The sequence below is a fragment of the Condylura cristata genome, unplaced genomic scaffold (assembly GCF_000260355.1).
Source record: "Condylura cristata isolate star-nosed mole 26May11 unplaced genomic scaffold, ConCri1.0 scaffold00019, whole genome shotgun sequence".
In the NCBI taxonomy this organism is placed as follows: domain Eukaryota; kingdom Metazoa; phylum Chordata; class Mammalia; order Eulipotyphla; family Talpidae; genus Condylura; species Condylura cristata.
Genome location: NW_004567120.1, coordinates 5,081,552 through 5,093,003, shown reverse-complemented (window position 1 = coordinate 5,093,003; position 11,452 = coordinate 5,081,552). Strand labels below are relative to the sequence as shown.

The 11,452-nt window shown below is 34.1% G+C and overlaps 1 protein-coding gene across 1 annotated transcript in view; it reads left to right on the top strand.

Moving 5' to 3' along the window:
- Nucleotides 1–11,452, top strand: part of RPS6KA6 (ribosomal protein S6 kinase, 90kDa, polypeptide 6) — a 186,168-nt gene that overhangs the window by 79,147 nt on the left and 95,569 nt on the right. Inside the window, exons 7-8 of the mRNA XM_004685620.2 lie at nt 3,007–3,113; nt 3,400–3,437. Of these exons, the coding sequence (XP_004685677.1) occupies nt 3,007–3,113; nt 3,400–3,437 (145 nt within the window). The remainder of the gene's footprint in view (nt 1–3,006; nt 3,114–3,399; nt 3,438–11,452) is intronic.

Here is an 11,452-nt window from a genome sequence, read left to right as displayed (position 1 = left end):
TATATATATATGAACAATTTAAACAGCAAACCACAAAAGGCTAGCAGTGCTTATTACTTCAAGATACTAGGATTTTAGTGATTTTCATTTAGGGGCGATTTATGATAGTATGATTAGTGAATAGGAAAGCATTTGTGCTTAAAACTTAAAAATAAATGGTTGCACTATATGGCAGAAGCAGTTTATGGGGAATAGGTTAACTTAAGGAAAAATATCCCTATGTTCAAATCCTAGACCTGCTTCTTCCTAGGTTGTTCTGGATAAAATCACCATATCAAGTGGAATTTCTTTCTCCATATGTAAGTTCATAGTAATACCTATACTATAGGGCTTGAAAGATTATAAGTCTGGCACATAATTGCTACTTAGTAAGTTTAGTATTTTAATCCATCAAGAGACTTTCCACAGTGACCGCTTTATGACATGAGCCAGAATCTATGCAAAGTTTCCTCTTTAACTTAGAACTTAAAGGATTTTTGTTTAGGGTTTTCATCTGTATCAGATTTCTTGACTATTTTGATTATCCTTCCTCAGAAGTTAATAAGTATTTTTTTTATTTTTCAAAGATTTATTTTATTTTATGCATACAGACCTGGGGTACAGGCCAGAAGATAGGGTACAGGGGTGGTGAGAGGATTCACCAGAGACAGAGTGGAGAGCAGAACAGGCAGATTGATGAAATACACTACTAAGAGGAGCAGTGAGTGAGATAGGAGGGGTCTGCTGCACCTTTGGGTCACCTCCCTGGCTGGGGATCGAACCCGAGATGAGGCAGCTGTGGCTGGCTCATAGTGCTGTGCTTTAAACTGTTGTGCCACCAGGGAGGGTCCAGTATTTTTATTCTTAATAAAATATGTAAAAATGATATAATTTACCATCATAATATTCAAATGAACTCTCCTAAATTTAGATAATGAACATTCAGTACTTTTTTTTTTTTTTAAAGATTTATTTATTTATTCATATAGAACTGGGGTACAGGCCAGAGATGTGGAGGGTGAGAGACAGAGCAGGGAGCAAAACAGGCAGATAGACGAAGTACACTGCTGAGGGGAGCAGCGGGCGGACCAGGAGAGGTCTGTCACGCCATGTGTTCACCTCCGGGGCAGGCGCAAATCGAACTCATGCGGAAGTGGCTTAAGCTTCTTAGTGCTGTGCTTTAACACGCTGTGCCACTAGGGAGGGCCACATTCAGTACTTTTTTTTAAAGATTATTTTTGAATGCAAGAGAAGCACCAAAACTTGTGTTTTTCTTGTTCATTAACTGAAATTTTACTTGTAAACAAAAAATCTATGCTATGTAATTCAGTACTCATAATTCTAAATGGGTAAAGTAATCATAAAATAATTATTCATAAAGTTCTTGGTGAACATAACCACTTTTTTTACAAATTGTTTTGCTAATCTAAATACCTTCAGAAGTCAGAAAAATTATGTCTATTGATTGAGTGATATTCTATTTTATGAGCAACTTAACACACATGAACGAAAAATTATCTATAATAGAAAAGTCTCATGATTGCACACATAGCACTTCACAATTTACAAAGCTTTGTTTCCTCACATAAACTAATTTCACTTTTAACAACGATCTTGTTGGATAGATACGAGAGATATTATCTAAATTTTCATGTTGGAAACTGAATACCAGAGGGCTAAAAGTTACATGTCAAACTTACGATGATAATTCTGACTCCAATTCCAGTACTCTTTGTACTTCGTTATAGTAGATATATTCATAGATACAAAAGTATTGAGAAATTCAGTGCCGTTTAACTCCCATAATTTAGTAGGAGAACAGAGTTCTGGAGCTACTTCTTATGTCAGAGATTAGATTTTAAACTTTGTTTAGAGGGAAGGAAACAAAACGGAGCATGTTGGTGGACTATGGGTGATTTGGGTTGAGTGCACTATGGTCACAACACTTTATGGGGAGGATCCTAATGCTTCCTCAATTGAAATAATTGATAAAATAAAAATGTAGAACTTTAATATAAAGCTACTAATTTAATAACTTGTATTGGTAAACTAGAAGCTTTGATTTAATAGAGTGGCTAAAAACAAAATTCCTGAAAATTGGTGATAGGCAGTCAAAAAGAGCTGTAGGGGGCCCTCCCTGGTGGCGCAGCGGGTTAAAGCACAGCACTGAGAATCTAAAGCCGCTTCCGCATGAGTTCGATTCCCGCCTGCCCCGGAAGGGACCACATGGCGTGGCAGACCTCTCCTGACCCGCCCGCTGCTCCCCTCAGCAGTGTACTTCGTCGATCTGCCTGTTCTGTTCCCCACTCTGTCTCTGGTGAAGCCTCTCGCCGCTCCTGAACCTCTGGCCTATACCCCAGTTCTGTATGCACAAATAAATAAATCTTTAAAAAAAAAAAAAAAGCTGTAGGAATACTGAAACTACCAATGCTAAAATGATACTTTGGTTTCTCTTCAGCTTGTATAACTATTTTGCCTTTTACCAATATTGAAACAAAATATCCTATATTTAATATATATTATATTCTATATACAACATCATATATATGTATATATGTGTATGCATGTATGTATGTATGTGTATGTATGTATGTATGTGTGTGTGTGTCTGTGTGTGTATAAGACCCTGAGGATATCACTCAGTATATTTTAAGTGTATTCAAATTAATTGTTTTATAATTTAAGTCATTTAAAAAATAAATCCAGTGTAGTACATTCAGTGAAAGAAGATATATAAGTCATATTATAGTATACTTTAGAAAAATTACATTAAAATTTAAGAGAAGAATTCTCAAGAAAGTTAGTTTCATCTGTTTACCTTATGTTCTTATTATTTGCTCAAATTTATCTGCTTAAAAGTTTTTAGTGAAGTAACTTAAAAATATCAACATTGATATGACATTCAGGTGAATTGGTGGTGGGAAGCCCACAGGGACTACAACTGAGATGGAAAAATGTACAAAATGAAGAATGTTGTAAAAATTAACATAGAAAAAAGTCAAATGGTAAATTATCATTTTATTCTAGGTTCTATTTACGGAGGAGGATGTGAAATTCTACCTTGCTGAACTGGCCCTTGCTTTGGATCATCTGCACCAATTAGGAATTGTTTATAGAGACTTGAAACCAGAAAAGTAAAGCTATGTTTTTCTTATATATCCCTGTAATTAGTACTTTCTAGCTAATTTTTTGGCCTTATTCATTAAATATTTTAAAGATTATTTGAAAATATATATGAATGATACCATTATATAAGACTTATTATAAAACTTAATCTTAGTAGCATACCACTTGATAGAAGTTAATCATTTAAAAATTTGCCAGTTCATCAAAACTGACTTTTTGAAAATTTATATTTATGAAAATGTTTTATATAAAATATTTTATTTCATTTCATTGAATCTGAATTTTGATTTACAGCATTTTGCTAGATGAAATAGGACATATCAAGTTAACAGGTATGCCAATATTTTTATTCTACCCTTAGCCCACTGATATTTTTTGTTACTTTAATATATGTACAAGCCTGTTTTCTTTTTATCATCTTAGTGATTTGATTTGCATTTTATTCACCTCTTTAATGAACCACAATTAAATGGTAGAAAGGATTTTTAATATGTTCTAATTATAATATTTAAAATGGAAAATACAAGAGAGTAATAGCTACCCTTATTAATAAATGACATTTCATTTTCTAGCTAAACGAACATCATCTTGTTTTAACACTATACTAGGGAGTTTATCATGGGGAGCAATTGTATTTGAAATACAGGGATAACTTTTTATAGACTTTTAAATTAAGTATTCCATAATCAAATCAAAAGTTTATTTTGTTCTTTATTTGCATAAAACTTTTTTTACCCTATTTTTTACTATTGAGGTTTTACTTGTATTACACACTGCTAATCCTCACAGAACTCTTAGGCATAAAGTGTTCTTACAACATCCACAGTTTTTTTGTTTTTTTTGGAAATGATTATAGGCAATAAATTGGCAATAATAAGTTGTCAAAATAATATCAAAATCCTATTTACCTGTCACCCAGCTTCCCTCAATGGTGACATTTTACAAACCTGTAGTACACTATCAAATCCAAAACTTGATTGGTACGGTATGGCTAATTGAACTATAAACTTTACTTGAATTCATCAGTTTTTCATGCATTTGATTTTTTGTTTCTCTTTCTGTATATGTTTTTGTTTGACATTTTATTACATAAATAGATTTGAATACCAGCACTACAGTCAATATGCAAAACTGTTCTATGGACAAAATATAGCTTTGTTGTGCTGCCCATATATAGTTACATGCTTCATCATCTTTTTCTAACTCCAAACAATCACTTCTCTGTTCTACATCATGAAGTTTCTTTTAATTTTTAGAATACTGTATAAATAGGATCATATAGTAGTCACATTCCTGAGCACAGTCAGTGGGAGATGAAAATTTATGTGCACACAAAACTTATAGGAAATTTCACAACTCTGTAATAGATGTCTCAGTTGTCCTTCAGAGAAGTTGAATGTATAAATTAAACACACACCACACATACACACACACACACTGGAATACTACTTAGCATTAAAGAGGAAATAACTCATGACAAATGCAACAACTTGGATGAACTCAAGGTCATTACTGAATAAGCCAATCTCAAAAGGTTACTAATATTTTAAATAGATAGTAAACTTTGTATTTAATTATCAGAATTTTAAAACAGAGATAAAATGAAGATGTGGTCTTTACAGAGAATGTTGGACCTGTACAGTTTAAAGGTAAGTTGCTTTAAATTTCTAAGTATACTACTTAAATGTAAAGATAAAGCTGAAGTTATTAACTTGACAATGCAAACAAATATGGCAAAATTCAAATTCAGGTTTATTGATCTTATTGTTTTATAACTTGATTTTCTTTAATATATAAAGGAAACAAAAATGTAAGGAAATTAAAAGAAGAAAAGGGAAGAAAAATAAAGCAAGATCTGTGGAGTTTTGAGTTTTTATATAATATATACTTGTATTTTATAGCAATCAAACTTTTGTTGTAAAGAAAACTAGAAATTTTAATTACTTTCATTTTGGTTAATAAATTTTATTTGTTTCATCAGGGGTGAGGTAGGGAAGTGGAAAGAGTAACATAAATCCTACTCATATTTCTCTTCTACATCAAGGTTAATTGGTAATGTGTCAGACACTTATATTTAGTCTTACATGCATTTTTATATGGATTCTTATATGAATTAAATACACTTTTTTACTTTGACTCTGAAGGTGAGAGTAGTTAGAATCAATGTTAATTTATAAACAAGACACACAAGGTATGTGACAGGAAGAAAATGTGATATATCATTTCACAGTTCAATCTGTTCTTAATATAACATTGATATTTCTTTAAATAAAATGAACAATTACAAATAATAGGTAATTTACAATGTTTTATGTTTATAGTTGAATTCAGCATTTTCTGCTGTATGATATATTTATATATTTAACCTCAAAACTTTCCAATAAGTTTGGTTAAAGTGTGATCATTCACAAGTATTTTAAGACTTTTCATTTTTCAACTTTCATTTTTATTCCTTCTTGCCTTTTCTTTTTGTTTTGTTCCTATTTTCTTCCTTCTGTGTTTCTGTCTTGAGCATCTTTCCTCTTTTTCTCCCTCTTTTCCTGTTTGTCTTCTTCCCTCCACTTAAATACTGTAGTCAGAAGTCACCAGTTGATAATTTGTTATTGATATCAGTGGGCTGTGCATGTAAAGATTTAACAACGTCTTGTCTCAGCATTCTAAATTTCCCCAGAATAAAGAGGGACAATACCCTTCTTTTTGTCTCTGTACTATAAAAAAATTTTCTACTTGTGAAGAATGTCCCTAATGGTTATTCGATTACTCAGGAATGTCAGTGGACTATAGAAAGGTTCTTTGGTATGACTGCTTTGAGTCTGATAGATTTCATAATAAGATGATGATTATATAACAGTTCAGTAGAATAATGGGTACCCTCCTAGAGAGCAGTGCACTTGTTAATATGTTATTTATATTGTCATCATGTCTTATTTTTTCTGGGATATACTCATACACACACACACACACACACACACACTATGTGGGTATCCACGTTGAAAAAAAAATGTTTACTAATCTGTTAAATTGAAAACACAGTTGCTTTTTGTAAAGCTGTGATTTTTATGATGTATTTTCTGAGGGACATAATTCAGGGATAATTTCTATAGGGAGGGAAGAAAATAAATATACACTGTCAGAGATTTAAATCACATAATACTTGACCTGAGTGTTTATGAGAAAATGGGTACTTGAAGTAATTATAAGTAATTTTTATCCTTATCAAAATAGAAACTAGGATTACATATAGTAAATACTAGTCAGATTATCGTTTCCAGGGCATTCTTTTAAAATAAAGTCATATAAAGGGGTCAAATAAAGTAACAAATACTAATCCCCTCTCCAAACAAAAGACTCCTTTATGTAACTAATTTCTATTCAAAGTAGTGGTTTGAAAAAAAAAAAAAACACTGATTAAGTTATGTCTTATTTAGTCTTGTAGCTAACTCTTATGATTGTAATTTATTTACTTATTTATTTATTAAGATTTATTTATGCATACAGAACTGGGGTACAGGCAAGAGGTGCAGGGGCAGTGAGAGGATTCACCAGAGACAGAGTGGGGAGCAGAACAGGCAGATGACGAAATAACACTTCCGTGGGGAGCAGCGAGCGGGTCAGGAGAGGTCTGCCACGCCATGTGGGTCACCTCCGGGAGAAGCAGGGATCGAACTCATGCAGAAGTGGCTTTAGCTTCTTAGTGCTGTGCTTTAACCTGCTGCACCACCAGGGAGGGCCCAATTGTAAATTTTTTAAAAGATTAATTTGCTTATGCATATAATAACTGGAGTACAGGCTAGAGAGGTGGGGGTAGGGATGAGAGGATTCACCAGAGACAGAATGGGAAGAAGCAGAACAGGCAAATTGACTGAAATACACTTATGAGGGGAGCAGCAGGCAGGAGAGGTCTGCTACACCATGTGGGTCACCAGCCTGGCCAGGGATCAAATTTATGCCACAGTGGCTTGTGATAGCTTCATAGTGCTTCACTTTAACCCCTTTGTGCCATCATGGAGGGCCATGATTATAAAATTTAAAAAATTGGCTATGAGCAAATTCTAATCTGTTTTTTTCATAAATTGTACACAGCAAAAGACTTCTGTGGTGTGCTGAAAGGTAACAGAGGATAAGAAAATTTTCTTCCCTTCTTCCTCCTTTCTGAAATGGCCAAAGAAGCATGTTGCTACATTCAGCTTATTTCAACTTGAAGACCAGTCCTTATTTTAGTTTTTAACAAGGAGTATTCAGAGGTTAAAAACCTCAAAATACAGAGGAAGGACATTGCGATGCATGTCAAGATTTTAAAAAATATAGCTGAAGTCAAAATATATCAGATATTATATAATGATACATGATTTTTTTTAAAGATTTATTTGTTTATGCATACAGAGCTGGGGTACCGGCCAGAGGTGCAGGGGTGTGAGAGGATTCACCAGAGACAGAATGGGGAACAGAACAGGAAGATCAATGAAGTATGCTGCTGAGGGGAGCAGTGGGTGGGTCAGGAGAGCTCTGCTGTGCCATGTGGATCACATCCGGGGCTGGGGATCAAACTCATGCTGAAGTGGCTTTAGCTTCTCAGTGCTGTGCTTTAACTCACTGCACCACCAGGGAGGGCCCGATAAGTGATTTTTAAGTGAAAATATTTAACATCGTTATACAAATGGGTTCTAAAATTAAGTATCAATTTTGGTATTTTATTTAAAATAATACATACATTTTTCCCCTATAGAATTAAAGTATAATTTACATAGAATAAAAATAGTTTTTCTAGATTCTTGTGGTTATAGAATTTTTCTGACCTTGGTCTACATCATTGTCATGATTATGGTTGTGCTATTGTATGGTAACTGAAAAATGTTACCTGGGGGAAATTGGGGAAAGAATTAACAGAATCTGTGTAGCATTTCATACAGATACATGTGAATCTTTAGTTATTTCAATATAAGTTCATTATTTCTTTAAAAAACATCACTTTCCATGTATAATTCTCTAAACTGTGTTAAATGCATAGTCTTGTAAACACAACTGAAATCAATCTATGAAACAGTTCTGGGCCTCAAAAAGAGAGGAAGGAAACCTCTGCACACCCTCACATCATTACTACAGCTGCAACCAGTACTTCTGATACTCTACAAGGTACCAGATTAATGCTCCCTGCCCAGTTTCTGAGGAATAGAAAGCATAAATATCCACCAACTACTGCTGTCAATGTAGCTAGGTCCCTGCCATTTCCCAAGACAACAGGTGAGCATGACACGCGTGGTCTCATAGATGAAGGCAACTCCAGCATCCCCCTTCCACTGCTGCCATTGAAGATGGCCCAGTACTACTCCCTAAGGTATGAGGTGAATGTGCCCCATCAACACACAGGAGGAGGAAGCCTCAGCATCCCTACCTACTAACCACTGAGGATCAACCCAAAGCAATGGAAACAGAATCGATGAAATGGAAGAATGGATCAGTACTGTTGAAGATACAGAAGTAAAAAGACAAAAAAAAAAAAAGAGAGAGAGAGAGAGAGAGAGAGAGAGGGAAGGGAAGAGAAGTGACAATGAAAAGGAGTGAGGACACACTTAGACAGTTAACAGACAACATGTGGAAAGGAAATGTAAGCGTCATAGACATATCAATATTAACTCTAAGGGTAAATGGTCTAAAGTCATCAATAAAAAACACAGAGTAGTAGGCTGTATTAAAAAACATAATCCATCTAGCTAGTGTTTCCAAGAACACATGTAACCACAAAAGATAAGTATAGACTGAAAATGAAAGGTTGGAAAGCAATCCTTCAAGTAAATGGACCAAAACAGAAGGCAGGAACACCAATACTTATATCAGTTGAAATAGACTTGAAATTAAAAAAAGAAAAAGAGACACATATGGCCACAACACTATGATTAAGGGGACAATATGTCAAGAAGATATAACACACACAACATATACTCATCAAATGAAGAAGCACCAAAATATATTAGACAATTACTATCAGCTCTGATAACAGATATTAAAAGGAGACTTCGACACCCCCATCTCACCAATGGACAGATCAACAAGCAAAAATAAAGATACTAGAGCCCTAGATAAAAAAAAAAACAAACAGAATTCATGGACTTAATAGACATCTTTAGGTCACTCCATCAAAAAAAGAAATAAAAATCTGAGTACACATATCTTACACACAGATCATTCTCCAGAATCAGTCACATACTGAGCCACAGGATAAACATCAACAGACACACTAATTTCAAAACAATTCCAACTGTCCTCTCTGACTATAACTAGAAATAAATCATATAAGGCATATAACTAGAAATAAATCATGAGAAGAAAACAAGGAACCAACCCACATCTAGGATACTAAAATCCACTCTTATGGAAGACCACTGGACTAATGAGGAGATCAAAGATGAAATTAAAAAAAAAAAAACAACTCTTTGAGAAGAATGACAATGAGGACACCAATTCCAGAATGTATTCCTTATCTCACTCCTCACTTAACTAGAAAAAGAACAACAAAGGAAACCTGAAAGCAGTAGACGAAAGGAAATAATAAAAATCAAAGGATAAATAAACAAACTAGAAATTAGAAAAAGCAATCCAAAAGATCAGTGAAACCACAAGTTGGTTCTTTGAAAAAAATAAACAAAATAGACAAAACTCTAGCCAGGCTCACAAAGAAAAAACAGGAGAAAATACATATAAATAGAATCATAAATGAAAGAGGAGAAATCACACCAGACTCCATTGAAATAAAAAGAATAATCAGAGATTGCTATGAACATCTGTATGCAAACAAATTCAACAATCTAAAAGATAGAAAAAAATCATAGGATGATATAATCATCCAAAGCTAGATAAAGATGAAATAGAACACATAAACAGACCAATTACAAACAGCACAATTGAAGCAGTAATCAAATCACTCCCCCCAAAACAAAAGCCCAGTACTATGGCTTTACAAATGAATCTACCAAGTGTCCAGAAATGAATTACTTCCAGTCCTACAGAAGCACTTTCAAAAAATTGAAAAAGAAGGAATACTGCCAAATATGTTTAACAAAGCTAACATTACCCTAATATGAAGCAAAGACAACATAAAAAAAGAAAATTGCAGGCCAATTTCCCTAATGAACACTGATACAAAAATCCTCAATAAAATTGTTGCCAACAGAATCCAGCAATGCATCAAAGGGATAATACACCACAATCAAGTGGGATATATCCCAGGGACACAAGGATGGTTCAATATACAAAAATTCATCAATGTATCAAAAGCCATATACAACAGACCACAGCCAATATGTAGTTCTCAATGGTGAAAAGCTAAAAGCCTTTCCTAAAGATCAAGAATAAGACAAGTATGCTCACTCTCACCACTCCTCTTCAATATAATACTGGAAGTCCTTGCCAGAGTAATAAGTCAAAAGAAAGTCATACAAGGTGTTCAAATAGAGAACAAAGTAAAAACTATGACTATTTGCAGATGATATTATAATATATGTAGAGAAACCGAAAAACACCACAGAATGACTCAAAATAATCAACCAGTTCAGCGAAGTAGCAGGATACAAAATCAGCTTGCTAAAGTCAGTAGCCTTTCTATACACAATCAATCTGAAGAAGAAATCAAGGGAACCATCGCTTTTAAATTGAAACAGAAAATACAAATACTTGGGAATAAACCTACCAAAATAGGTGAAGGACCTATACAAAGAAAATTATAGAACACTATTAAAAGAAAGAGAAAAAGACACAAAGAAATGGGAAAATATTTCCTTGCTCTTGGACTGGAAGAATTAACATTATTGAAATGGCCATCACACCAAAAACATTTTTGTAGATTCAACACAAACCCAATTAAAATCTCATATTTTTCCAGAGGAATAGAACGAATATTGATGAAATTCATATGGAACCACAAAAACAAAACAAAACAAAACAAAAAAACAAAGATAGCCAAAGCGTTACAGATGAAAAGAAAGGAGAATGGCAGTAGTGTACTTCCAAACTTCAAACTATTCTACATGGCCGTAATGATTATAACAGTATAGTATTGGAACAAAACCAGACAATAGACCAATGGAACCTAATAGAAAGCCTAGAAATAAACAGACACACATATGGACAATTAATCTTTGACAGTGGAGCAAAGAATATGCAGTAGAACAGGAAAATTTATTCAATTAAAAGTGCTGGGGCCCTCCCTGGTGGCGCAGCGGGTTAAAGCACTTCACTGAGAAGCTAAAGACACTCCCTTATGAGTTCGATTCCTGCCTGCCCCTGAGGTGACCACATGGCGTGGTAGACCTCTCCTGACCCGCCCGCTGCTCCCCTCAGCAGTGTACTTCGT